Source organism: Marmota monax, unplaced genomic scaffold (genome assembly GCF_021218885.2).
Source record: "Marmota monax isolate L192 unplaced genomic scaffold, Marmota_monax_Labrador192_F-V1.1 WCK01_AAM20220418_F8-fsc00040, whole genome shotgun sequence".
In the NCBI taxonomy this organism is placed as follows: domain Eukaryota; kingdom Metazoa; phylum Chordata; class Mammalia; order Rodentia; family Sciuridae; genus Marmota; species Marmota monax.
In genome coordinates this window covers 11401029-11428822 of record NW_026692782.1, presented here as the reverse complement: position 1 = coordinate 11428822, position 27794 = coordinate 11401029, and the positions used below count along the sequence as shown (strand labels likewise).

The window sequence follows — 27794 nt, the reverse complement described above, 5'->3', positions numbered from 1 at the left end:
ACCCGGCCCGGCCTGCCCGCACCCGGCTCCGCGCGCCCCGGCTGGCCGCGGGGGGCTGGGGGGCGCTTACCCGCCTTGCAGGGGTCTTTGTAGTTGAGAGGCTCCGGGGCGTCCTCCTCTCCCAGGTCGTAGGTGTAGTCGGCCAAGTCCAGCGGCCGGCCGGGGCGCGGGAGCAGCAGCAGCAGCAGCAGCAGCAGCCGGAGCAGCAGCGGCAGCGGCGGGCGGGCCACACCGGGCATGCTGGCGGGCGGTGGTGGCGGGTCGCACCCGGACGCGGGAGCGGCGGCGGGGAACCGAGTTCTGGCGGCGAGGAGGAGGCGCTCCCGGCGGCTGGCCGCCCGCTCGCTCCCGCTCCCCCCGCGCTGCCTACCTCTTCCCTTCCCGCTTCCTGTCTCCCGCCCCCCGCTCGCAGCGGCTCGCGCTCGCCCTGCTCCGCGGCTCCCTCGCCCTTCCCTGCGCTCGCTCCTTTCTCTCTCCCCCGCCTTAGGGAAATGAGCTCGCTGGAGGGCGGGTTTTCGCCCGAGCTCGGCCCCCCTCGGGGCCGGGACTGTGCTCGGCCCGGCCGGGAAGCGCGCCAGCCCGGGCGGGGAGGGCAGGGAGCCGCGCCGCCCGCCCGGGAGGGGCGCGGGGCCGGGGCCGGGGCCGGGGAGGGGGCGCCGGCGCCCGGGGTGCCCGGCCGGCCGCCGCTCCCGCCAGGGGCCCCCTAGCGGCGACTTGCCCCGCGGCCGCCGGCCCGAGCCCCTCCCGGCGGCGGGACACGCTGTCAGGACTCTCCGCCACCTCAGCCTCTGTCCCTCCGTCTGCGATCGTTGTCTGGCCGGCATCTCTCGTCTCTCCCTCCCTCCCTCCGACCCTCGCTCTCTCCCATCTCGCCCTCTCTTTTGGTCTCTCTCGCTGTCTCTGTCTCTGCCCCTCCCTCCGGACACACCACTGGAGGGCGCCTCACGCCCGTGGATAGTTCCCGGGTCCCTTCCCCACTGCCCCCTCTCCCCAATCTGGGATGGACTGAGTCCCCAAAATTCTTGGGACAGAGGAGACACGGCAAAACCCCGACTGTTCCCCCAAGGCCCTCCCCATCCCCGAGCCGGCCCCAGCACTCTGGACTTCGAAGGTGTCGGAAGGTACAAGTTGGACCCTTTGTTTTTCAATCAGTTGCTTTATTCTTTTGTGATAGGAATCCCGTGGCCCAGAGGAACCACCTCTCCCCCATACACCCCCCCACACATCCCACACCCTCGCTCCCGTTTCTCCAGGGTCAGTCCCTGGGGTGTGAACCAGAGCAGCTTCTCCCCTTTGCTTGCAGATCTTTCCTGCCTGGTTCGCTCCCACAGATCCTGTGAAGCAACAGCGTTGTTTATCATGTGTGAGAGAGAGCCCCGCGGGTGCCCACGCCTATGTCTTGTGAGCCTTCCTCCCCTGAGCTCCCTGGACCACTGGTTTCTGGGCATCCCCAGTGTCTGAACAGCTGACATGGCCAGAGTCCCAAGACCTTCCCGCTGCTGCTCAGTGCCCTGGCAGCCACAGTTGCTCACCTGGAAGTCCTAGATATAGTAGAGAGGCACCTCTCCACACAGGGTGCTCACGGCCAGGCCCAGGAAGGCCAGGTCTCCTCCTGAGGAAGCAGAGCCTCCCTCATGCCCCTCCTCCTGGCCCAGCTTAGGGTTTGCAGGTTTGGCCTGAAAAGAGAACCTACTTTGGAATCTGAAAACCGAGTTTCTTTCTCATCATGCAGCCCTTTTGGGGGACCCCAGGCATGTTGGGCAGCCTCCCTAAGCCTCAGTTTCCCCACAAGTATAGTACCAGAAGTCAGAAGCCCACAGGGAGTATGTGGGCTCAGCTGAGGTCAGTACCCTGACCGTGGGCAGCTAAGAACAGTAGGGAAGCTATGGTGCTGGCTGAGGGTATAAAGGGACACTCACCTGGCAGCCCAAGAGAAGCGGTGCTTTACAGGTGACAAATAGCTGTCACCTTAAACACTCCTCCCTGCAGTGCTGGGAGGGAGACAGACCACTCCTTTCACCTACACACCTACCTGTAGATTCTGGAACTTTCTAGTGAGAGCCTCAAGACTGGGGATGTTATCTGGAGCCATCTTCATGATGTAGCAGTAGGTTCCTGGGGCTGGCTTATAGGCAGTCAGGAGCTGGGCATGGAATGCTAGAGGTCACTTGGGAAAGTCCCTGCCTCGCTGGCTCCCCAACCCTGGTCCTCAGCCAGCTCACTCTAGACAGCACATAGGGAGTCACATTGGAGTCTGGGATTCAGGCACCCCAGGGAGGCAAAAGGGCTAAGGGAGAGGGAGAGATGGGTGCAGTGAAGTAGCACAGCTGGTTGGCTCTAGCAAAGTCTTGTCACTGGTTCCCCGGACTGGCATACTCACCCGCTGGTAGTCATACACGATGATGCCAGTGGAGCCGATGGAGAAGGTGGCAGTGGTACCCGCATGCTTACTCAGGGCCAGGCGTTGCTGGGCTTCTGGTGCCCCAATGCTCATCTCGAGGACCTGGGGTTATAGTGTGGCATGACAGTCTTCTTTCCCCTCTCGGCCCTTCAGCACCCTTGCCTATCCTCAGGTTCCTTCACTCAAAAGAAATTCCTTCTTTCCTGAGAGCTCAGGGAAGGTAAGCAGAACCAGGTGCTAGAGAGAGGGAACTGGCTGTCACACTGGGGGACAGGAGCCTGCTGGAAATGGCTAGGTCAGGTGTCACCCATTCCCGTCTCTGTCCTTGCCTGCTCCCCACCACTCCCCTGGGTGATTTCCTATGTGCCCAACCCACACAGCCTCTCTGACCTGCCTTGTGCCTGCTGCTCACCCCATCCCAGGCCTGCTCACCATCTCAGTATGTTTCTGGCTCATGTGAAGACCCATAAGCAGGGCCCCTACGATCACCACAACGACAAGGACCACCACCACAACCACGATGAGAAGGCGTTTGAGGTTCACTGGGCAGCAGGGGATGCGGAACTGGCCCCGGGGGCCTGCTGAGTAGTCCTGTCAAGATGGCAGGCAGGGAGAAAAGTGTGAGGTCATGAGGATGTCCCCTCCCTTCCCTGCACAAACTGGACACACTCCCATGCCCTCTCAGGGCTGGACAGCCAGTGTTGTGGATCTACACAGGAGACTGAGATCAGAGGAGCCTGCTGGGGTGAGGTGGCCCGCACTCCAACAAGCCCCCAGGTTAGAAGGGACACAGGAGAGCCTGGCTCGCTGCTCCTTCCTCTAGACTCCCCAAACCCCAGTTGTGGCAACCTCTGTTCCCCAATGATCCAGGCTCTTGTACCTCCAGGCCTTTATCCATGCTACTACTTCTTCCTACCCCTACTCCCTCCTATGATCTCCCAAGTACTTAGTGGCTCTTGTCAGTGCTCTCTAGAGCCCTTTCCGATGACCCCTGTGGTGGCTCCCAGCCCCTTTTTATCGGAATTGTGGGCTTCCTTGTCTCTCTCCCCCAAGGACTCTGTGCCAGTGGTCTTGGTGTCCCCATCCTAACTTAGCACTGTCCTAGGCTGGTTGAGTGAATGAACACGAATGAAGAAACAGACCCAGGAAGGATGGAGGAGGCGGAACCCAGTACACATCTGTGTACACAACCACCCCCCACTCACACAGCTGACCACACTCACCGGTGGGCTCTCCATCAAGACCTCCTTGCTGCCTGTATCCATCTTGCGGGCAGGCCTTCTCCTTTCCTCACCTCGCAGTTGGGACCAGGGTCTTATATGTATCCCACAGGGAGAGGGGACAGAAGTGAAGGGCCGGGTCCCCTGTTTGCGAGCCAAGCCCCCGGCTTTGAAGCCTGTTTGTTCCTGGCCCTCCAGAGCCAAGGTCCTGATAAGCCAGCTGCAAGAGCCCCCAAGGGCCCTTATGCCTGGCACATGAGTCCTCTTGGCCCCAGCAAGAGCAAACCTGGGTGAGCTGAGCAAACTTGCCCTGAGGCCACCTGCACCTTTTGCTGTGGGTGTCTTCCTGGCGTCCAGCCTTTCTTGCTGGCACCTGCCCATACAGCCCTGTGCTTCCCTTCTGTCTGCTGCCAGGTGAACTTCTCCCAGCTAAGGGTCCCAGTTCCCAACAGAATTTCCCCGAGCGTAGTGATGGGCTCCAGAAAGGGGGCACAGGAGGCAGTGCAGGAGACCCAGAGGGGCTCTGCTGAAGGCAGGAGGGGCTTTGACATCAGTTGGAGTGGAGTGTCCATCAATGTGCATTTCTCCAAGGGCTGAATTCCTGTTTGCCTTGCCTGCCACCTCCCACACATCCTGCACCTAACCTCAGACTGGCCCCCAGTCATTCATCTCCTAATTCTGGAGAATCTGTCCCCACTGGTGGAAAACTCTTCGTGGGGATGGGGCGGGGGTTATTCTTTGCTCTGGGCTGGTCTATGAGCTGCAAGCTTCTGATGACAGATTGCATGCCTGACACTGCTTTCCTAGGCTGGGACATCCTTGTACAGGGCTGATTGTGGTCCCAATCTTTTGTCTTTGAATCAGCCCACACTGCCTGCCGGCTTATCACCCTATCCCTCTGGACTCCTTTTATATCCTTGGATGCTACTCAGCACAGTGGCACACTCCTACGGTCTCCCTACTTGGGAGGTTGAGGCAGGAGGATCCCTTGAGCCCAGAAATTAGAAATTAGCCTGGACAATATAGCAAGACCTCATCTCAAAAACAAAACAGCCAGATGGACACAGTGGCACATGCCTATAATACCAGCCGCTCGGGAGGCTGAGACAGGAGGATCATGAGTTCAAAGCCAGCTTCAGCGATTTAGCAAGGCCCTAAACAACTTAGTGAGACCCTGTTTCAAAGTAAAATATTAAATAAAGGCTGGGGCTGGGGCTCAATGGTTAAGTGCCCCTGGTTTCAATCTCTAGTATCAACAAAACAAAACAGAACACAGCCAGGTGAGGTGGTGTGTACCTGTGATCCCAGCAAATGGGGAGGTGGATACACGAGAATCTCAAGTCAGAGGCCAGCCTTAACAACTTAACCAGGCCCTCAGCAGTGTAGCAAGACTGTCTCAAAATAAAAAATAAAAAGACCTGGGGATGTGGCTCCACGGTCAAGCAGCCCGAGGTTCAATTCCCAGGACCAAACCAACAAAACTAAATGTCCCCTGAGAGTTGTATGTACCCACATCCCACCCACTTTCCAGACCTCCCTCTCCTTCTCCCTGCCTTACTCTTACCCATTCCTGCTGCTTAGTGCACCAGCTCAATCTATCAGTAACTTGGAGCTGGACTCATTGGAGTTGGCCTCACCCTATCTCTTGGGCTCCCCTTCGCTTGCTGGGCCAGGTGGTCTCCAAAGTCCTTAACTTTCATGAATGTGTGACCCAGAATGCAACACCTCCTTTTCTTGGCCCGACTCTCTTGTCCTCCTACTCAGCAATCCCTCCTGACCCTGCAGATGAGTTCCAGGACCCTCCCCACATATACACCAAATGTGTAGATGCTTAAGTCCCTTATGTAAAATGGCATATAGCATTTGCTTGTAAACTATGTACATCCTCCTGTATACTTTGTTTTTTATTTTTTATTTTTTTGGTACTGGAGATCGAACCCAGTGGTGCTTAACCACTGAACCACATCCCCAGCCCTTTTTTTTTTTTAAATATTTATTTATTTTTTTTTTTTAGTTTTTGGTGGACACAACGTCTTTGTTTGTATGTGGTGCTGAGGGTCGAACCTGGGCCACACGCATGCCAGGCGAGCGCGCTACCGCTTGAGCCACATCCCCAGCCCGCCCAGCCCTTTTTTATATTTCATTTAGACACAGAGTCTCCCTGAGTTGCTTAGGGCCTCATTAAGTTGCTGAGGCTGGCTTTGAACTTGCAATCCTCCTGCTTCAGGCTCCCTAGCCACTGGGATTACAGTCAGCCTCCCATATACTTTAAATCATTTCTAGATGACTTATAATACCTAATACAATGTAAATGATATGCAAATAGTTGTTATACTGGATTGCTTAGGGAATAATAACAAGGAAAAAAATCCGTACATGTTCAGCCCGGACAGTGTTTTTCTCCCACAAATACTTTCCATCTACTTTTGGTTGAATTGGCAAATGTGAAACCCATGGATACAGAGAACCAGCTGCACTTTAACTCTAAAATGTCACCCAGGTTCCAGGCTCCCTCACACCTTGTCCCTGCTCCTTGACCAGGAGTTGGCCCCCTACTCTTCAGCCCTGGCAGGCTCCCCTGTCCCCAAAGGAATCCCTCTCCAGCTGGAGGACCTCAGCTTCAAGGTTGTCCAACAGCATGGCATGTGAGCTGAGAGCCCCTGAGCCGCTAGGGGAAGAAGAGAGGGAAGGAAATGTTTGTTCCTACCATGCTCCTCCCACCCCCAACTGCCCCTTTAAATATTTGTCTAAGCTTCCAGCAGAAGAGTATCCTAGGATGAGTGGAGGAAGGGGAGGGGAGGGGGAAGGAGAGGGAGGGGGAGCAAGTGTCTTCTTGCTTGGCCTCAGCTGTATGGAGGTGCCAGATGTAGGCGACAGCTCCCCCGCAGTGCCCACCCTGCTGCCCCCCAGGCTTGCTCTCCCTCCCCAGTTGTCCTGGAAACCTTGGGATTGATGGCTGACTCACACGCACTGGGCCTGAGCCAGGTGGGCAGCTTGCCAGGCCAGCAGGAAAGCCAAGGAGAACTGCAGGCATCTCGGGGTCCCTGTGGGCATCTCAGGGGGCCGCAATGTCTGGTAATGGGGATTGCTCTGAGCAGGTGCCATGAGTACTTCCGGAAAAAAGCCTCAGTTCTCTTTCCCAGGTCCTCTGTTCTGCTGCAGGTTGTAGCTCTCACAGTTTCATGGCTTAAAAAAATAAAATAAAATAAAAAACTTATCTTTGGGGGCTGGCGAAGGGTGCTGTCAAGTTTCATAAATGAAGTTCAGGTGCTGACACCACCTGGTAGAGGTCTCGGGCTCCTTGGAGGAAGAAGTGGGAGAAACATTTAGCTGGTCATCTGCAGCCCTCAACCTAGACCCCCAGACCAACCTCTGTCTTCCAGGCCTATTCTTAAGCCATCTGAATGCCACCGACCCTAAAAGGCCAAGAGCCAAGGCACCTGCTCTGTGACCTTGCTGTCCCTCCTCTGAAATCCTCTCACTTCTCTGTTGTACCTTTATCTGCCACTTAGTACCCACATTGGAGCTTTTGTTTGCCCTGTCTTCCCAACCAGGCTGCCCTCCTGAACAGAAAAAAGCATACTTTCCTGGTGCTCCTGTGAATCTGCCAAGGACAAGAAGCAAGCACATAGCCACATGTAATTAATTATATGCAACCACAAGACTGTCACCAGACAGAGCAGCAGCCTCCTACTGGACAGTCCAGAGTTCTTTCCTTTGATAAGTGGTGGTCTCAGTGCTTCCACTGACAGCTATGAGACTCAGTGAGTCATTCTGCTTTTCTAGGTTTTCATATGTTCATCTGTGAAATGGGACTACTACTGCCCGTCTCCTCTACCTCCCAAGGTCATTGGAAAGCTCCAATGTCATCATTGATGTAAAGTCTAGTCATCATCATTATCATCACCTGCATCATCCCCCAGGGAACCCCTCACTAGCTATGCACAGGACCTAGACTCCTCCTTTGCATCTGTCTCTGGGCTGCCCTCTGAGAGCTCTGGGTGATGGAGAGCCCCATGGTGGCCACCCTTCTGTGTGTGCCTCTCCGTCTCCTCCTCCCAGCTCCTCAGCTGCACGGGTTGGGACAAGATTCACTCTGCCCTTTGTGTGCTGGGCAGAGCTGTGCCAGGGACGGGTGGGGATCATTGCCCAGCTGCCCCAGCCACCCTCCCCACCCCCACTGCTTCCCCAGGCTGGCATGGGGACGGCAGCACAGACAGCTGGACACTGCGACAAGTGGGTGTCAAGGGGCAGGGGCATTCCTGGGTGGAAGAACATGAACCTAAGCTCAGAGCAGAGACATCCACCCTGCTGGCAGAGGTTGAGTTCAGATGGGGACCAGCAGTCTTGGTTCCTACACTGACGTGGACAGAGGACAGAGCTCTCAACTGAAGCCCAGCACTCACTTCCAGGTTTCTCTTACCCTGTACCCATGAGCTCTTCACTCTCCCTCCCCTCTCTGGAGATGTCATGGTATAGAGCAGCAATGCTCAAATTTTTAGTTTCAGTATCCCTTAATATTCTCAAAAAGTACTGAGGACCCCAAAGAGCTTTTGCTTTATGTGAGTAAATCAATTGAGATTTACTATATTGGTATTTGCTGAGGAATTTAAAAACACTTATTTAAATAGTAAGGACAAACCTATTTGTGTTATAACAAATCATGTACATTTTAAATGAAAATACCTGTATTTTTTGCCAAAAATTTAGAAAAGTGTCACTGTTTTGCATTTTTGCGAATCTCTTTAATTTAGGGCTTAATAGAAGACATGTCATGTAACTTCTGGAAAATTCCAGGTACTCCTATAAAAGCATGGAAGTGAAAAAGGCAAATAACATCGTCTTGTTAAGAAAAGCATTTTTGTTTGTTTGTGTTTGGGTTTTGTTGTTGTTTGTTTTGTTTTGTTTTGGTACCAGGGATTGAACACAGAGATGTTTAACCACTGAGCCACATCCCCAGCACTTTTTATTTTTTATTTTGAGACAGGGCCTCACTAAGTTGCTGGGGCTGGCATCAAACTTGTGATCCTCCTGACAGCCTTCAAGGTCTGCTGGGATTACAGGCGTGTGTGCCACCACACCTGGCTACTAAAAGCATTTTGATCTCAAAGACTCGATGGAAGATTCTCAAGGACCAGTGGGCTCTGAGAGCCATCCTTTGAAAATTCATGGTGTACAAGACTGCTGTGAACTTTGAAGTTGGACTTCTGGTCCTGGAGACACACTTTTCTCATTTGTAAAAGGGAGTTAGCATCCTCTCTCTCAAGAGGGCTGAGGATTATGCCCAGTACACAGCACACAGTAGAGATATGGAGCTTGGCTGCTTTCCAAGCCTCAGTTTCCTCCTTTGTGAAAAAAAGGGCTAGACAGGAACATATCCAAGGCACTTCCCAGCTCCTATAGGCTGTGGTTGTTCAGTGAGAAATGTTCCAGAATTCTACTCCGTCCCACTCCAGCTCCGGTGGCTACATTTCCCCCTTGCAGCCCAGACTCAAAGGCAATCTATTCGGTGGCGTGGGGAAACACGAGTACATATACAAGCACTCTTGAGCTTCTAATCTCTCATGCCAACCTAGATGTACATGTGTCACTTATGACATGCTCCTGAACTGTATGTCCCCTCACAGCCAAGACACACACGCAGATACACCCAGGCACATGGATCCTTGCACCCCATGCAGAGACAGGTGTGTACACAGTCTCCCCAACGCACAATGCGCATGTATACGCTCACACACATGCACTCACACACAGAAACCAGGGACCAGATCCAGGCAGATGGCCGCAAAGAGCCCTATAGGGCACACCGCCACCGGGTGCAACCACTCTTTCTTTCCGCTGCTCCCAGGCTCAGGCCTCCCCGCTCCGCCCCCGCGCGCGCCCCCGCCACCCGCCGCAGTCCGCATCCACCCAGCCTCGGCAGCCCTCGGTTGCAGCTAAGGATTCCGCGCAGCGCTCCCGAGCCAGCTCGCGGGAGCGAGCAGGGGAGGGTACCGCAGCCGGCGCCCCAGGGCAGGACGAGTCCGCTGCGCCTAGTGGGCAGGCGGCCCGAGCTGCGGTAGCTCGAGGTGACAGCCCGCCCGGGTGGCACAACCTGCAGGGAGCCGTGGGGCGCCGGAGCGGGGTAGCTGGAGGGAGAACCTGCAGGCGGCATGGCGGGGCTGCGGGCCAGGCGGGGCCCTGGGCCTGGGCTGCTGGCGCTGTCCACGCTTGGCTTCTGCCTAATGCTGCAAGTCAGTGCCAAGAGGCCCCCCAAGACGCCCCCCTGCCCACCCAGCTGCTCCTGCACCAGGGACACCGCCTTCTGTGTGGACTCTAAGGCAGTGCCCAGGAACCTGCCCTCCGAGGTCATCTCCCTGTGAGTGTCCACCTGTCCTTGGGGTTGGGGATGGGAGCAGGAGGGCAAGGACCAGCTCTCTGGAAGTGGATGGGGGAAATCCTGCTTTGCTCTTCAGAGTGTAAAGATCAGGAGGACCCCAGGGGTCCGCAGGGCTGGGGCTTCCAGGCCCAGCGGTACAGAGCTCTGCAGTCTTGCAGCCTTAGCAGCCATGGATGAAGAAAGCAGGAGTTTATGGTCAAGGGTGAATCATCACCACCACCAGTAGCAGTGAGACCTACTGTGTGCAAGGCTTTAGACTTGGTGGAAGGGATATTTAGATGAGCACGTAGGCCCCTGACTGTGGTGTTACACCAAAGGCAGAAAAGGGGGAGGAGGGATGTCAGCAGGGGGAGGGATGACAAGTGAGAGTGCCCTGGGGTACCCTGGCACGCCACCAGGCCAGCTGCTGTGCACCCAGCTGGGCCAGCCTCACTTGCAGCAACTGGCCCCAAGGCTTCCCCCCCCCCCACCTCTCTTGCCTGTGGGACTGGAGAAGCTGCCAGTCCTTAAGAGCAGGATGCCAGGCCCCTCCCCCACCGCAGCACCCCATCCCTCCACAGCACCAGCACTGGGGGTGTTTGGATGATGAGGATGGTGCAGGTAATGGAACCTTCTCTTGGCTGAGAGCGAAGGTGAACCTAGGGTCACCCGCACTCCTGAAGGTAGTGGGGCAGGAGCGTGGAGAAGGAGGGCAGTGAGTTTGGGAGGTAAAGGGAAGGACAGATGCAGGTGGTGGGAGCAGGGCCCATGAGAACAGAAGCCACTGCTCTATCCACCTTCGTGGGCCCTGCAGACTCGCCACAGTGATGACTAAAGTGTCCCCTACAGGACCCTCGTGAATGCTGCCTTCTCAGAGATCCAGGATGGAGCCTTCTCTCACCTGCCGTTGCTGCAGTTCTTGTATGGACAGGGCCTTGCGGAAGGACGGGCGGGGGCACAGTAGAAGAGGACAGATGCTGGGCTGGGATGAGGGAGAGTGGGCGGTGCAGCCTTTGGGGATGAGGATACAGGTGTCCTTTTGCTCCTGTAGGATAGGCCACAAAAGGTGGAGCAGTCTGGGGTCATGAGTCAGAGCAGCAGGTAGAAAGAAGACTAAGGACAGGCCGAAGCCAAGAAAGTGGGGTTTGGGGCAGGGACTTAGCTCCTCTGGAGTCCTGAGGGAACTGGGTGAAATAGCTTGAGCCAATGCCAGAGTGGACACTGGGGGTCGGCATCTTAGAGACAGGGATTGGAGTTCAAAGAAAGAGCTTGAAGCTGAAAGAGAGCAAAGACAGAACAGCTGTCATCAAGGGCTGGAGGGGGCTGGGATGAGGGTGAGGAGCCAAGGAGGAGAGGTCACAAGGGCAGCCCAGGAGCCAGGTTGGCAGGAGAACTCTGCCCCTCTACCATTTTCAGGGGTAAATGGGAACCTGGGAGCTTCTGGATTCAGAACAGGCTCCCACCTGGTCTTGCCATGCGGGTAATTCAGGGGTCCTCTGCTAGGCTCCTGAGGTATAGGGGGCAGGCTGCCAGATCTTGGGGGAAGCCCAGGGGTGAGACAGAGGGCTAGGGCAGCAGGCACAACCCTGGAAGCCCTAATTTCCTCTTTGTCTCCCCAGGTTACTCAACTCCAACAAGTTTACGCTGATCGGAGACAACGCCTTCACAGGACTGTCACACCTGCAGTACCTGTGTGTGGGAGGAAAAGGGGTGATGGGAAAGGAGAAGGAAGGAGGGAGCCCAGTCTGGGTGGGCTGGGAGGGGAGGTGGAACAAGAAGGTTGGAGGGGGTGGAAGGCCAGAGCCCGTGAATTCTCCGAGCAGAGGGTCATTTCCATGCCTCTGCCTGCACCACTCAGCCTGATTGCTACAGGCTTAATGACACAGAACTCAGTGGAAGCCTGTCTCAGCTGGGATCTGGATTAGGATGAGGGAAATCACTGTCCCCAGGGGATGGGGGGATGTCTGGACTCCTGACTAGCAGCTGAGGCAATTTCTCATTTTTTCCAGTTTCATTGAGAACAATGACATCTGGGCACTGTCCAAGTTTACCTTCAGGGGACTCAAGTCCTTGACACACCTGTGAGTACCCCACATGCATACACACACTGACCAAAGCCCTGCATCTCTCTGTCCTTTGGCCTCTGTCGTTATTTTCAGATGACCCAGAGGTCTCTTTTGCAGCTCATTGGCCAACAATAACCTGCAGACACTGCCCAGAGACATCTTTCGGCCCTTGGACATCCTGAGTGACTTGTAAGGCCCAAGTCCAAACTCTTCTGAGGATTCCACAGAGGGAGCACCCCTGGAGGGAGTGGTGTGGGAGTCAGAATTGGTCACAAGGTCTTGAGAGGCTGGGAGTGCTTGGGTTCTGGGGGCTGAGGAGTGAGGCTGAGTTAGATGTAGACAGCAGCCTTCCAAATTGGGGTTCCTCAAGTCACCTGTGGGCCCTTTCAAAATGCACATGAGACACTCAGAGTGTGTGTGTTTCAGTACTTGGAATTATACCCAGAGCCTCATGCATGCTAGGCATGTGCTCTGAGTTACATCCTCAGGCCCCCAAAATATGCTTTTAAAATGTCTGTTTGGTTTAAGTCTACATTTAAGTCCTATGGCATAGCCACAATCATTTATCATTATTCATACAAAAAAAGAAAAGCCCTGAATTGCGGGTGGGCTGGAGGAACAGAAATGGGACATACATTGTGCAGGTTGTCCACTGCACATGGCACCTGGCCAAGGAGGACAGCGGAGCTGCAACAGCCTACACTCCTCCAGCCAAGCCTGTGCACACGGGGCTGCATCCTCCCCAGGGGAGCCTCTCTCTCTCTCTCTGCCTGGTGCAAAGCAGCCTGTGAGCAACCCCAAGTAGCCTTGACAAGACCTGCTTCTGAAAGCCTACAGGGCAGGGTAGGCAGAGCAGCTCAGAGCCCGTCCCCTCTGTGCTCTCCTGCCCTGCTCTCATGATCCAGGGACCTGCGGGGCAACGCGCTCAATTGCGACTGCAAGGTGAAGTGGCTGGTGGAGTGGCTGTCACACACCAACACCACCGTGGCTCCCATCTACTGCGCCAGCCCACCCCGCTTCCAGGAGCACAAGGTGCAGGACCTGCCACTGCGGGAATTTGACTGCATCACCACTGGTAGGAGGCAGGCCCCTGGCCCCACCTGAGCAGCCCACCCCACCCTGCAATATCCACCCAGTGGCCGCTACCTCCGCTGGTGCTGAGCCCACACCTCTTGTCCCTGCAGATTTTGTGCTCTACCAGACCCTGTCCTTCCCAGCAGTGTCAGCTGAGCCCTTCCTTTACTCCAGCGACCTCTATCTGGCTCTGGCCCAGCCCGGCGCCAGTGCCTGCACCATCCTGAAGTGGGATTATGTGGAAAGGCAGCTCCGAGACTATGACAGAATCCCAGGTACCTGTGCCTGACCAGGCTGTGCCGGCCCCGGCTGGGGGAATATGGCAGTAGGACCCATGGTTGAATTCCACTGGGCAGGTAGAGAGATAGATGAGACATGATCTCTGACAGGGACATCTGTACAGGAGGCAGATGAGAAGAGGAGGCTTTAAACACAACGCTCTGTGCAATCAAGAAAGGCTTACAGAGGGGATGCCCAAGCTGCCTCATTTTTAAATTTTTTTTTAGTACTGGGGATGCACCCCACAGCCTCATGTATGTTAGGCAAGCACTCTTGAAGGATGGAGAGGACAGACAGAGGGAAAGAGGAGGAGAAGACAGGAGAGGCTGATGAGCTCAGCTTTGGAATCTGCTAAGTTGGAGCTGAGGTTTGAAGGCTGAGAGATACTTAGGAGAAGAAAAAAAAGAAAAAAAAAAAGAAGGGTGTTGTGGCAGGAAACCCTGTGTACAATGTCAAGAAGGTGTGCAACAGCTTTGTACGTGAGTGTGTGTCTGAGGCCCTGCATCAGCTTCTCCAGGGAAAGGTGGGGTCTGGATGAGGAGGAGAGTGGATGAAGCCGGGATGGTGAGGTGGAGACGAGGGGCCCCACACCAGGTGAGCTTTGTGCCTGAGAAGGGCTCCGACAGAGCTGGTTGTGCGTACGGCACACGTGGGCATTCATCCCTGCACGTAAAAGCCCTTCCAAAGGTGGGAGAATGTGCTTTCATGCACCACTATCTAAACATCAAGGGGTCCTTTTGGCGCGCCTAGGGTTTCTCACCCTCCCAACTGGCCACTTGCCAATGAGGTAGTTTGGGTAACTCACTTTCTCTCTCTGAGCCACAGTTTTCTTCTATGTAAAATGAGCAAAACAATAGAGTCCTTTTCTGTGTGATTAACGGAGGTAATATGTGTTTACACTTAGTGCAAGTGATTACACGCAGTAATAATTCAGAAATTGACATGTGGTTAAATACTCGATCAATATCTAGGGACACCTGTTTTGTGCTCAGTGTTGGCTTGTATTTGAACCTTGAGGGCAAGGGTGGAGCAAGGGCAATACTAAAGCTGACAATTGGCTGTGGACAATCAGAAATGAGCAAGCCCTGAGCCCTGGGTGGATGATTCCAGGAGGGTGGCAGCACTGGCCCGGAGTTGTGGGGACTGGTCTTCCTTGATGAGCAAGATGGAGTGGGAGCTGCAGGGTCCACCTGACACTGTCTGACCTCGCCTCCCTCTGTCCTGACAGCCCCCTCAGCTGTACACTGCAAGCCAATGGTGGTGGACAGCCAGCTGTATGTGGTTGTGGCCCAGCTGTTTGGTGGCTCTTACATTTACCACTGGGATCCCAACACCACACGTTTCACCAAGCTGCAGGACATAGATCCCCAGCGAGTGCGCAAGCCCAATGACCTGGAGGCCTTCCGCATAGATGGGGACTGGTACTTCGCTGTGGCTGACAGCTCCAAGGCAGGTGCCACCAGCCTCTACCGTTGGAACCAGAATGGCTTCTACTCCCACCAGGCCCTGCACGCCTGGCACCGGGACACTGACCTAGAGTTTGTGGACGGCGAGGGCAAGCCACGGCTGATTGTGTCTAGCAGCTCCCAGGCACCTGTCATCTACCAATGGAGTCGTACTCAGAAGCAGTTTGTGGCCCAGGGAGAAGTGACTCAGGTGCCTGATGCCCAGGCTGTAAAACACTTTCGTGCCGGCCGCGACAGCTACCTGTGCCTCAGCCGCTACATCGGTGACTCCAAGATCCTGCGCTGGGAGGGCACCCGCTTCTCTGAGGTGCAGGCCCTGCCCTCCCGGGGCTCGCTGGCCCTGCAGCCTTTCTTGGTGGACGGCCGGCGCTACCTGGCATTGGGCAGCGACTTCTCCTTCACCCAGATCTACCAGTGGGACGCGGGAAGACAGAAGTTTGTGCGGTTCCAGGAGCTGGCTGTGCAGGCCCCCCGGGCCTTCTGCTACATGCCTGCTGGGGATGCTCAGCTGCTCCTGGCCCCCAGCTTTAAGGGACAAACACTGGTGTACCGACACGTCGTGGTGGATCTCAGTGCCTAGAGGGGTACCCAGGCCTCCGGGTTCCTTAGGGTGGCGCCAGAGGCTGGGTGGGGGCCTCTATGAGCAGCACATGTGCCTGTGAAGTCACATGCGGCCAACCTGCTTTTGTGCCCTTACACACACACACACACACACACACATACACACTCGTGAGCCCAGGCACACATCATGGACTAGCCCAGGGAAGCCTTTCCTCGTCAATGTAGTCAGCACGAGCACCTATGTATACACCAGGCACCCCAACACCCAGGTCCTCTAGTATGTGTGCACATGTGGCTCCCCCACCCAGAGGCCACACCCCCTTTCTCATGCACATGATAGGTGGGTGGGGCATGTGGAGGAGAACACCCTCTTGTTCTTCTGCTTGGCCTTCCCGTGGGTGCTCCAAGTGTTTGTTTACCTGCTCCAACTCTGTGTTGCAACCCTGGCCACAGCTGTCACTCTTCCAGGTGCATCCACCCATGCTGGGCCCCTTCTGCATGCATACTGGACACCTGCAGACACACTTGGTCACACACTCCCACTTCCATATAGACACATGTCCAGGTGCGTGTGCGCACATATGCGGACTCGCGCTGCCCGAGGGGCTCACCTCTGTTCCTTCCTTGGCACTCTTCTTAGAGGGGCCCACGCCACTGCTCCTCCTCTGCTCACCCAAGTGTGCCCACCTTGAGGCTGGAAAGGAAAAGAATGGTGGCGAGCCTGTGATTCTGGTGTGGCCTCCTGAGGATGAAGCTCCTCTGCCCCAAAGCAATAACAGCAGCAGCGGCAGTCACCCCTGGGTTCTTCCCAATGCCATCTACCCTCATCTTGGAGTTTCCTTCTGTGACCTGAATGCCAGCTCCTGGGGACTGGAAACCGCTGAGATGAAAGTTTTGTTTCTGCTTTTCCCTCTGTAGCTGTTGCTTCCTCAGGCTCGGACCTCGCTTCGCTCTCCCCATCTTTGGAATGTGGATCTGTACTGCGATTGCTCCTTGGGGCGTGTAAGAGCTGGCTGAGCCAGAGAAGCTGGGGCACCTGAGCCACCTGTGCAAGTGCCAGGAATGGATCCTGGCTTCGAGCAGCTCGGGGCCCTGGCACCCCTCCACTCACACAGGCATACCCCAGGACCACTGCCTCTCGGTGAAGGCAAGCAGTGGGCGTGTGAGGGGCCTGCTCAGGTTGCCTGGGAGCCAGGCTTCTGCTGCCCTCTGCCGTGCACTGGGAACAGAGCTCTGTGAGCGAGGCTGGTGGAGGTGGGGAGTGTCCAGATTGCTGGGACTCCTTGTGGCAGGATGCCTGGGGCAATTGGGGGCAATGCTATGATTCACTTGCTTCAAATAAAAAGTTCCACCCCATTGCCAGCTCTCAGATGTCATCAAGGTGTTTCATTGGGAACAGAGCCAGGGCTGGGCTATCTGTCCCTGCTTCACCCAGGAGTCTGCATTGGCTTCCAGACCCTCTCTCTCCTGGCTCCCCTCCCTCAGAGAAGTGGACCCCCAAGGTCAGCTGGTGCTAGGGTCAGGAGTTCATGGCCATGACACTCAGGTGCTGGGCTAAGGTGACGAATCTCCTCCACCTGGGCTGACTCACAGCCAATGTTCCTTCCTGGAGATTATAGGCTTGGGACTCACTGAGACTTGAGTGTGTCCCTCTGTCAGAGGTCAGACATATGATGGCAAAGAGTAGCTCAGCAATCTGTCCGTCTCACCACCCGCTGCCCCCAACTCCTCTATGAGCAATGTCCTTTATCGCCACCCTCCACCCGACGTGAAGCATCCTGGAGTCCTAGTAACATCACTCTCTTCTCTTATTATTTAATCTCCAAATCTCCTCTCCATGCTTTGTCCCCAAGACTCTTCAGATGGGCACCACTTGTTTTCCTTTCTCGGCTACCACCTTTGTCAAGCCAGCCCTCCTCGATGCTGTCACAGGCCCTTACACACCTCCCTGCCCACCCACTTCTCGCATCCTCAGTCCAGCCCCCTAAAGCATCCTTCCATCATGTCATGCCCGGACCAAGAACCTTCCGTGACCCCCTGTTCTGGTGACATTGAGGTCCTCTGGGACCTCGTCCTGACTGACACACCCAGGGCTCTGTGGGCAGTCAGTGCTTCTCTCCATGTCTGAGAAGGGAGTCGGAGAGCCCATGACAAAGCGGGAGTAAGGGACGAGTTAGATGGGGCTAGGCTGGACATGACGCTGAGGGCACTAGGAAGATGGGGGTCTTGAAGACAGCACACTGGGTATGGCAAAATGGTGGTGGTGAATGACAGGGCCCCCCTTCTCCTTGTCACCTCCTTGCCACTTACGGTCTTTAGTGAATGGATGCCTTTTGCTGCCTTGTGTGGGTCCATGTCAGGATAATAGACAGGAGGGGATAGAACCTGGGGGAGACAATATCTCCTCGGGCAGGGGGTACCAAGCTGTGTCACCCTGGATAGGCCACTTCCCTTCTGCAGGACCTCATTAGCTATCCAGGGCTCCTTTGGTCTCTTATGTGTCACATATTTCACAAATGTGTCACAGGTCATCCACCCCCTAACTGATCACTCCAGGGAATACTTGTGGACACGGGGGATGGACACCAGGTCTGGAGCTCCCAGAGCTCCCAGATAGCAGGGAACCATGCAACTGTGGATGGTGTCGTCCGGCAGAACGTCCCCTGGGTTCTGCCATCAGGATCCCACATGTGTGAATTTGGACTCCGTTCCTCTGCTTGGTGTGAGATTTCAAGCAAGTCAATTGGCTTCCCTGAGCAACTTCTCCTTTTGCAAAGCAGATGAGAAAACTTCCAGCCAAGTGCAGGGGCACATGCCTGTAATCCCAGTGACTCAGGAGGCTGGGGCAGGAGGCTTTGGTCAAGGTCAAGGCCAGTCTTAGCAACTTAGCAAGACTGTCTCAAAATAAAATAAAAAATAAAAAGGGCTGGGCTGTATTTACTACTCAGTAGTAGAGTGCCCCTGGGCTCAAACCATGCAGCAAAAAGCTGGGCGTTCAGGGACCAAGGGAGAGAAATATCTTCCATCATTGGGGGAGTATGGGACGAGGTGTGGGGAGACTTACTTTTTGGAATCCTGATGTGGCCATTTGACATTGTTACTAGCTGAGCAAAAGCAGCTGGTAACACTCAGCCATGTGACTTTGCCTATGTGTCTCAGTCTCCTCATCTATAAAATAGGTATAGTCATGATATATACCTGACAGGGTCATCTATGATAAAATTTAAATGCATTATATACATTAAGATATATAAGGCTCTTTGAATAGAGTATGTGGCACATAACTGTGATCTGTATTGGTCTGTGGGAATGTATGAGATACACAGGTGACTCTGAGAGGCAGGCTTTGTGTGATAGGCAATATATCTTTGGAGAAAACCCCTGCACCCTACATCTGACCTTTGACTTCAGATGCCCAGCTACCCTGCTCCTGGCCACACCCACTATGGATGACTGGTCTGGGTTTCTACCTCCTCAAACCTCATTCATGTGCTCTTGGCTAAGCAGGCACCCTAGAGTTCCCAAACCTCATCATCTCGGGATTGCTTGTCCTGCTTTTCCAAGTGGGAAATGGGCCCTTAGCCTGTGCCTGGGAGAGGTTGCCAGGGACAGTGAGTTGAGTCTTCCAGACGCGTTGACATTGCGTTGCCCAGCTGAAAGGTAAACATCATTTGTGACAGCCACTCTCTCCAGGGGAGAGCTCCCCCAAGGATGGGAGACATTTCTCTCCCTTGGTCCCTGAATGCCCAGCTTTTTGCTGCATGGCTTCTTGGTCACCTGCCCTGGGGCTCATTCATGTGTCCAGAGAGCTGCTTAGCAACCCAGTTTAACTGGGTGACTGTGTCAATAGCTCAGGACCAAAGGCCACAGAAATCAGAGTCCTGGAGATCTCCCAAGCACAAACATTGGGACCAGGAGTCGCTATGTAAGAGACCATCCCAGCTAGGTGGACGTGGATGGGCCAGGAGAGCTGTTCTTAGTGGATGAGCTCAGGCGTGGGGCTCCTGAAGGCAGCCAGAGGGGAAGATGTACCAAAGGACTGGATTCGCATGTGCCTCCTGAGGAATGGATGTCCCTTCCCTACTGTTTCCCAGCTGATCCCCTTTACCATCAATCACATCCTTCCTCCTTCAAGGAGACCAGGGATACTTTTCTCCTAAGAACCATGTCTGTGCCTCTAGCTGGATGGTGGCTGGGACCTTCCTGATGGGATCCCTGGTGTTTCTTGTTCCTCCAGCATGGGATGGGGCTGGGGTGGGTGAACATGAGGAAGGCATCCGCCTCGGGAGAGTTTCTCCTGTGGGCTGGTTTCACTACTGGCTCTCACACTCAGCAATACCAATAAAATTGATGATAATAATTAAGACCATATAATCACTGTGTGTTTATTTATCCCCCAAAAGCCTCCTTTCCCTGACTCCCATCATTACCTACCCCATCCTTTTCATAGGTGGTGGGTGTTAACTATGGCTCTAATAAAAAGTGGTATGTGTTTCTGCTCCCATGGCCCCGGGGCAGCTCTGCGCTCACCCTCTCCTCAGCACAGCACAGGGGGACACTGTTCTCCCCATTTTCAGAAGGAGCGGCTGAGGCAAGAAGCAGGTATTATCATAAAGAATGAAATCCCTCGTGGGAAGGTGTAAAGGCAGCAAAGGCTGCCTTCTTTTTAGAATCGTCTCCCTTCTTCCGATGTCCTCCTCTCTCCCAGAGGAACTTCTCCAGTTCCCTGTCCCCCTCCAGGGCCACTCACAACTGGCCACTGCTGATCCCTCCGAAGACTAACCAGGCCATATAATTAGCATTAGCCAGTAGCAAACACCACTGGGTGACAGTGGCCAAATGACTTCACCAAGCATATTTCCCAGATGGTAAAGGGGATCTTTGCAAAAATTAAGACTTCGTGGACATAAAAGCAGTACAAAACCGCAAGCGTGGATGCTGTGGTGTTCCTAGGGATATCCGTATTCCTGACTCAGAGGAACAGATGGGATTTCAAACTTCTAGTGAAGAAGGTACATTAAAGTCGTGTCCAGGTGTGTAAGCCGTGGAAAGATGCCCCAGAGAGAAGTGGATCCTTGGGGGGTGACTCCCTCAGATTCGCGGTGCTTACTGACTTCGGTCTACAGTGGTGTAACACTGGAACTTGCTTGCGCTCAACCAAGTTTGCTGCCAGCTTGTGCCTGGGCTTCCAGGGTGGATCCCACACATTTCATGCCCTATCCCATTTTACAGAGGGGAAAAAATGAGGCGAGAAGGAAGTACATTGGGAGAAGCTAGTGAAGAGCCGTGAGAACTCTGGAGGCCAGGTTTTCTTTGTCTCTCCCCGTTTCTGTGGCACCTTCCCACCGCCTAATCTTCCCAACTGGAGAGCTGCTCTACCCTGCGGCCCCACCCTCGAGTCCGGCTGAGCATCGCCCTTTAAGGGGCCGGCCTCTCAACTCCCTGACCTGGCTCCGCCCCTCCGGGGCCGCACTGCGCCTGCGCCCCGCGCCGGAGCCCTGGGGTTGGGCAGGACCCAGTTCCGTGCAACTTTCAAGTGAGTTGCAAACTCCGCCCCGGAGGCCGGTGCCGTCTGCCTACCGCGCTGGGACCGCGGCGACCCGCAAGAGCGTAGACCGAGACCCGGCACCCGGGCCGCGGACCAGCAGCGGCGCCCAGCAAGGGCCGAACACCGGGTTCTCGGCGACTGAGCTGGTCCGAGCCGCAACTACAGCGCCGCGCGGCTGGGCGGAGGAGCGCGCCCGCGGTGCCAGCTCCCAGCCGCTTCCTCCCTGCCCACCGCCTCCCAGCCCGCTGGTCTCCGGGTTCTCCTGGGTCTCCGCACCGCCGGGTCGGAGTCAGTGGGCGGCGGGCCCCACTTTGCCAGGGGACAGCGGGACCGACCCTCGGGTTCCTGCACCACCACTGAGCCCCCGTCCCAGTCCCCGCGTGAGCGCCCTCCAGGGCGTCTTTTGGGGGCCCTCCCCTCGTCCCCAAGGCTGTCAGGATGGTGTCCTGGATGATCTGTCGCCTGGTGGTGTGAGTATGGCCACTCTCAGACTCCTTCTTTCCCCGGGTGTCAGCCTGCCGCTGGGGTGGAAGCTGGTGGAGACGCAACTTCCTGAGCTTCCTCACACCTCCCCCCCACACCGCAAAGGTTAACGGACCTGCGGGCCTGCACGGGGCACCTGGGCACCGCGTCCTTGACCCACTCCTCCCCAGAATCCTTGACCTAAAGCAACCCTACCCACATGCTCGCAAACACATTCTGCAGACAGATGCCTGGGGCTGAGGGCCACAGGCAGATCCCAGCCAGGGCAGAAGCAAGGTAATAGGCACACTGAGGGTGGGGAATCCAAGGGCCTGCTTGCCATATGAACAGTCACGTGACTGACCAACTTTGCCTCAGCCTCCTCACTCAGTCTTACCCTTAACCTCTGAATACTCCAGCGCCTGGCTCAAATATCCCTGTCTGCAGCCTGGCAGTGCCAGGTCTGGTGGCTCTGGGCCTGATTGCATATCCAGGGGAGGGGACAGCCTGATGCTCTCACCCACCTTGTCTGGTAGCTGTGTTCTCTCTCCATCATGTACCAATGGGCCACAGGTGCAGGCCTGGGCAGGCTTGGGATGTTTGTAAACAGCAGGGTGGAGAGGTGGCCTCCAGGGCACTGACTCAGGCACTGCGGGTTGTGCAAGCCAAGCGGGAAAAACAGGGCTGGTCCTGCCCCTGGCACTCCAGTAGGGGGAGGCAGCCACCTGTCAGGGTACAGGGGGAGCATGCTGCCCCTCACACTCCCCTGGCTGCTCTTCCAGACTGGTGTTTGGGATGCTGTATCCAGCTTATGCGTCCTACAAGGCCGTGAAGACCAAGAACATTCGTGAATATGTGAGCATGAGAGGTGGCAGGAGGGCTTAGCTAAGGTGGGGTGGGATGACAGCCCTAAGGGGGACTGGGGGGTGTGGTGGGGCTTGTTGAGTGTGGAGGGTCTGAGCTGGCCTGCCACTTTTCCCAGGGCCCACTAGTGTTGCACATCCTGAGTGGAGTGGCGAAGGAAGGAATGGGCCTGTTGAAGGGGTGTGGAAGGAGGGCAGGCCATTGGGTGGCTGTGGAAGTGCCAGTGGGTGAAATGCACTGGGGTGGGCACAGGAATGAGTGGCAGCTTCGCAGAGGCTCCTGTCTAGCCAGGCTTGGGGGAATGCAACAATGCAGCTGGACAGGCTCTCTGGAATCTCTGGGCTGGGCCAGCCAGGGGCGGTGTTGGCACCACAGGCTCTGAGGCTGACCTCTGTGCTCTGTGTCCCACAGGTTCGGTGGATGATGTACTGGATCATCTTTGCAATCTTCATGGCAGCCGAGACCTTCACAGACATCTTTATCTCCTGGTCTGGGCACAGGGGTTAGTGGGCCACGGGGCAGGGGTGTCCCACCCTTGGCCTGGCTGCTGGGCTCATCTTGCCCCTCTGTGCTCTGGCAGGTTCCCTTTCTATTATGAGATCAAGATGGCCTTTGTTCTGTGGCTGCTTTCGCCCTACACGAAGGGGGCCAGCCTACTTTACCGAAAGTTCGTCCACCCGTCCCTATCCCGTCATGAGAAGGTACCCTGGGGGAGGTAGAGAGGGAGACCTAGCGGTGGATGTGGGGAGAGAGAACCCCAAACCCCGCTTCAGGATGCAGGGACACCTGGGTTCCAACTTCAGGGCTGCGGCTGTTTGACTTTGGGACCCTGACAAGGCCTGGCCTCCTTGTCTGCTGGGCTGACCAAATGGGTGCAGTGAATGACCAGTGGTGTGAAGTGCCAGCTGGAAATTGGCTTGGGGGTGGGGAATGGCCCCTCATTGAGGTGTGTGTGGGGGGGGTAAATGGGTGGGAAACCCCGCTCTTGGTGCATTCTGGGCCTTTGTGACTGCGCATACTGGGTCAGGGTGACCGGAAGGTATGACAATCACTGGTGGCTTAGTCTGTGGGGGCAGAGAGACTCCTCTGGCTGTCCTCCTGAGCTCTCCTCCCCCGGCTCTGCAGGAGATCGACACATACATTGTTCAGGCCAAAGAGCGCAGCTACGAGACAGTGCTCAGCCTTGGGAAGCGCAGCCTCAACATTGCTGCATCAGCTGCTGTACAGGCTGCCACCAAGGTGCTGTGGGCCCCAGCCCCCTGCCCCCTGCCCCACCCCATCCAGCTTTCTGCCAGGGAGGCGAGAGGTGGCAGTTAGGGCTAGGGGCTAGGGTGCCAGGTCAGGTGAGGAGGTGCAGGAGCAGGAGCTGGAAGCACAGACCTTCCTGGCTGAAGGAGCAGGAATGGCTGCTCCTGTGCCTGTGGCCTTAGTTTCCTGTTTCTGCCAAGTGGCCAGGGGCTGAAGGCTGCTGAGTTGCTTTCAGTTCCGAGCCCTGTGCCCCAGGGATTAGCTGCAGGGTGGCCCTTCACATCCTTGGGTGACTTCCCTACTGAAGCCCCTTCCCCCCAGAGCCCCCACCTTTGCAGGTGACGCAGTGCCTCCTCCTCCCTCACAGAGTCAGGGCGCACTGGCCGGTCGCCTGCGGAGCTTTTCCATGCAGGACCTGCGCTCCATCCCTGACACCCCTGCCCCTACCTACCAGGACCCCCTCTACCTGGAAGATCAGGTACCCCGCCGGAGGCCACCCATTGGTGAGTAAACAGAGGGACTGGGAGTCATTCGAGAGTGATGGCCTCCCCAGGGCTAGGGACTTCTGGCTTGGTCCCAGGCCTTCAGACTGTGTAAATGGCCAGGCTTGTTTCCCCCTCTCTACAGGGTATGGGGCAGGGGGCCTGCAGGACAGTGACACAGAGGAGGGGGGTTGGTCGGATACCGAGGTAGTCCCCCAGCCACCAGCACGGCCCCGGGAGAAGCCTCTGAGCCGAAGCCAGAGCCTGCGTGTGGTCAAGAGGAAGCCGCTGGCCCGGGAGGTCAGTGGCAAGGAGGGTGTAAGGGTGGTGGGTGGGCCACACCGCAGCCCACACCTCCCACAGTATACCTGCTCTCTCCCCAGGGCACCTCACGCTCCCTGAAGGTCCGAACACGGAAAAAGACTGTGCCCTCAGACATGGACAGCTAGGATCTGCGGAGTCAGCCCAGTCTTACCTCAGGCCCTGCAGGTGCCGGGCTAGGTGCAGGGCTCCTTTGGCTGCACACTGGCTGGCCTGCACCGGCTACCTGGGTCCCACCCCTCCTGGCTGCTGCGTTTGCCTTAGAGCCAGGGCAGAGGCTGTGCGTCCTGCTGTGGACGCACCCACAGTGCCAGAGCTGGCTGGGCCCAGGGTTCTATTTATTGCCTTCCTCCGCCCTCTGCCTTCTCAGGTATGGGACCAGAGCCCCCCAAAACCGCTACAGATGAAATCAAAAGCCCACCAGCTGTTCATTCCTTCCTGTCCTCCAGAGTGCTTGACAGCCTGCTCCAGGCCCCGGGTGTGTGCCATTGCTGTGTGTTTTGTGTTGTGAATGAGGTCAGGCTTGTGAATGTTTTGATAAATAAATACTAAAGGTGTTCTGCTTCTCTTGATTTATCTCCCACCCCTCCCTCCACACTCTAAGTCATATAGCCCAGCCAGGCACGGCCAAGGTCAAGGCCGAGGCTGAGGGCACACAGTGCAGATGAGACCGTATTGACAAGTAGTCATGAGGTGTCACTGGTGTCATGAATGAGCTCTGGAGTCTCTGAGTCCTGGGTAACGGCGAGACCTAAAGAGGTCTGAAAAGAGGAGCCCAGGATTGGGCCTGGCCAAGAAGCTACAACCATGGAGGAGCCATGGGAGTGGAGGGGTGGAGGGGAAGTGGGCAGCGAGGGGGGTGTTGGAGGTAGTCCTAGGTCCTGAGCTTGGGGTAGGGGTGTCCCACATCACCTCCCAGTAGCTCCCCAGCCACTGAGTTCCATCAACAGGTACCTCAGGGGCAGCTGGCATTCTCAGCAGTGGCCACCAGAGGGCAGCAGCTGCCGGGATCTGGGCTGCCCCCAGCTTCCAGGTCAAGGAGGGCGGGGCTGGGAGCCTGGCCAGAGCCTCGCCCTGCCGAGGCCTGGCTGCTGGCGGCTGTCCGCAGAGACGATGCAGAGCTCCAGCGGGGCCTCCTCCGATGGCCCTCCCTGCTACTTGTGGTCGCTAGTCTGTGGCCCGCCATCCCCGGAGCGTCCACTGCTCTCTTGAGACCAGGCTCTTTGGCTGGGCTGGCTCTACGCCCCCCCTCTGATCCCTGGGACAGCCCTCCTGGTGTCACCACTGTGACACCCCCTGTCCACCCCCACGCCTGCTCTTCCTTTCTGCTTTTGAGTAAGCAAAGAGGTGGGTGAGAGTGCTGGATGAGGGGCAGGGGAAAGGGCTGAGAACTTGGATGGCCTGAGAGGAGGAGGATTAACTCTTGGTGTGGGATTATCTGGGTTTTATTTGGGAGAAAGCACTTAATCTCCTGGGGTGCTTTAGCTCCTCACATGTGGGTGCTCAGTGGCTTCCTAAGTGGCCTTACCTGGCACCACAGTGTTGTCTAACCTCATTAACTCATTCCAAAAATCCGTACTGAGCCTCTACCTGGGACCAGCCATATTGCTAGATTTGATAGGGATGCAAAGACTAAGGTCACACAGCTAGAGTGTGGCTATGGCACACCAGATGCTGCTTCAAGCCCCCGACATATTAATTTAATCTTCGCCCTCGCCCTCTCAGAAGGTTGGAACCATTGTTATCATCTCCATTCCACAAATAGGGTGGGTGGGGGGGAAGGCACAGAGAGGACAAGTGATTTGCCCAAGGTCACACAGCTAGTAAGTGACAGAATTGGACTTTGAGGCAGGCCGTCTGGCTCCAGAGTCGATGTACTTAATCACTATGCAGAACCCAAGTAAATGAGCTGTTCCTTGCCTGGGAGGCAGGGAGAAGGAGACTAACGTGTATGGAACGTTTTGCATGCCTGACCTTGCACTGGGAATTTCACAGGGATGGTTTCTTTGAATGCTCCAGCCACCCTGTCGGGTAGGGGCTGTACCCATTTTACAGATGAAAAACGGGGAGTCTGAGAGCTGCAGCGGGTGGTGCTGCCGGGAGCTGGGGGCTACGCCTCCTGCTGCAGGAGTCGCAGCGGCAGAAGTGGAGGCAGCCTCCGCAGACCCAAACCAAAGAACAAATAGTGAAGGGGCCAAGGAATCAGGGGCTCAGAAGAAGGGGCCGGGGGAGGCCGAAGTGCGGGCATTTCAGGGGCTGGGGCTTGCTTCACCTGCCTGCTCCCAGGACATGCTCCTCCCAGTGGGCAGGTCACACGGGCCCTCCGCAGACTTGGTGAAGCTTTCTGTGTTCCACTTGGTCCCGGCTCTGCACAGCCAGCCGGTGCCCACTGTCCCCTGGAGTGCCCTGTCTCCCCAGCCCACTGTCCCCTGCCTGCTTGGGAAGCGCTCCGCAGGCACACCCTGCCTTGCCTTGCTAGCTCCTCTGGACCTCTTGCTTTCTGTTCTTGCATGTACTTTTCTTTTCCCCTTGAGCACATTGTATTTTCTCCCCTACTGTGTTGTGACTTCATGAAGAATAGACATCTTACTGTTGTATCCCAGCCCAGAACAAGTGGTTTAACTGAAGTGAAATATTTTTGTGAGTGTGTGATTCAGTGGGGAAGTGCTGCTTATTGTCTGATTTCTGCACTCAAGTATCACCTCTTCCATGAAGTCCCCCTGATTTTCCCAGGGCAGGATTAGAAACATCTTATAATTTGTTAACCTGTCCTTCTCCCTAGTAGTCACCCTACAGCCCCAGCATAGGGCCTGACAGCTAAGCAGCCTGAAAGAGTGTTACTAGAAGAACAAATGCAGTAAGTGACCATAAGCTCCTCCAGGGCGGGAGTGGCCTTGTGCTTTGGTCTTTGTGTCCTACATCACCTTGGGGCTCACCAGGGTCTCCATGACATAGGTGGATGGATGGCTGACTCCAGTTGTATGGGTTATACAACATCCTGGGGTCAGAGGGGAAGGAGTGAGAAGTCCAAGTTCTAGGGCATTCCTGGTCAGCCATACGCGGGATACCAAGGCTCGGGGCACTGAGTACAGGTGGGCTTCCCTCAGAGCCCAGATGCCCCTTGAGGACCACCCTGGATGGGGTCCCCATTCCACCCTTCAGCCCTCTGGCCTGGGCTCTCGGGGGAGGGTAGTCAGTACTCTCACCTGCCCACACCCCCCAGTCTGCTTGCCACCAGTGTGCCTGGCAGGATCGGGGCTGGGAAGGGACCTGAAGCCACCAAAGGCAGCCCCCTTAGCACCCTGCCCCTCTGCTGGGTCCTGTCCTGGCCTGATGCCAGGGCCCATCCCTTTCCTCCCAGTTCTGGGGGCAGGTGGCCCTGGATTCTGGTCTCTCCTGCTCCCTCTGCCCCACCTCCCTCCATCCCTTGGCCCTTCCAGGTAG

The 27794-nt window shown here is 56.1% G+C and overlaps 4 protein-coding genes across 5 annotated transcripts in view; 2 read left to right on the top strand and 2 right to left on the bottom strand.

Moving 5' to 3' along the window:
- Bmp1 (bone morphogenetic protein 1) overlaps nt 1-450 on the bottom strand; it is a 41204-nt gene extending 40754 nt beyond the window's left edge. Inside the window, exon 1 of one of the 2 annotated variants that reach the window (XM_046447766.2) lies at nt 71-450. In XM_046447766.2, coding sequence (XP_046303722.1) covers nt 71-239 — 169 coding nt within the window. In that variant the 5' untranslated portion in view covers nt 240-450. The remainder of the gene's footprint in view (nt 1-70) is intronic. The other variant, XM_046447765.2, reaches the window with a different exon arrangement.
- Nucleotides 451-1136: 686 nt separating this feature from the next.
- Nucleotides 1137-3781, bottom strand: Sftpc (surfactant protein C). Its single transcript, XM_046447821.2, has 6 exons — nt 3625-3781; nt 2834-2992; nt 2381-2503; nt 2033-2143; nt 1533-1676; nt 1137-1334 (listed from the first exon to the last, which is right to left on the bottom strand). Exons 1-5 carry the CDS (start codon nt 3664-3666, stop codon nt 1542-1544), a joined length of 570 nt encoding a protein of 189 aa, XP_046303777.1. The 5' UTR covers nt 3667-3781; the 3' UTR covers nt 1137-1334; nt 1533-1541.
- A 5591-nt stretch (nt 3782-9372) lies between these two features.
- Nucleotides 9373-16789, top strand: Lgi3 (leucine rich repeat LGI family member 3). The gene is made up of 8 exons (XM_046447875.2): nt 9373-9979; nt 10829-10900; nt 11599-11670; nt 11989-12060; nt 12163-12234; nt 12951-13120; nt 13230-13394; nt 14627-16789. Exons 1-8 carry the CDS (start codon nt 9774-9776, stop codon nt 15442-15444), a joined length of 1647 nt encoding a protein of 548 aa, XP_046303831.1. The 5' UTR covers nt 9373-9773; the 3' UTR covers nt 15445-16789.
- A 4146-nt stretch (nt 16790-20935) lies between these two features.
- On the top strand, nt 20936-24908 carry Reep4 (receptor accessory protein 4). The gene is made up of 8 exons (XM_046447877.2): nt 20936-21443; nt 22218-22290; nt 22711-22787; nt 22880-23000; nt 23425-23538; nt 23915-24050; nt 24175-24329; nt 24413-24908. The coding sequence occupies exons 1-8, from the start codon at nt 21412-21414 to the stop codon at nt 24476-24478; spliced, it is 774 nt and encodes a 257-aa protein (XP_046303833.1). The 5' UTR covers nt 20936-21411; the 3' UTR covers nt 24479-24908.
- Nucleotides 24909-27794: the final 2886 nt, after the last annotated feature.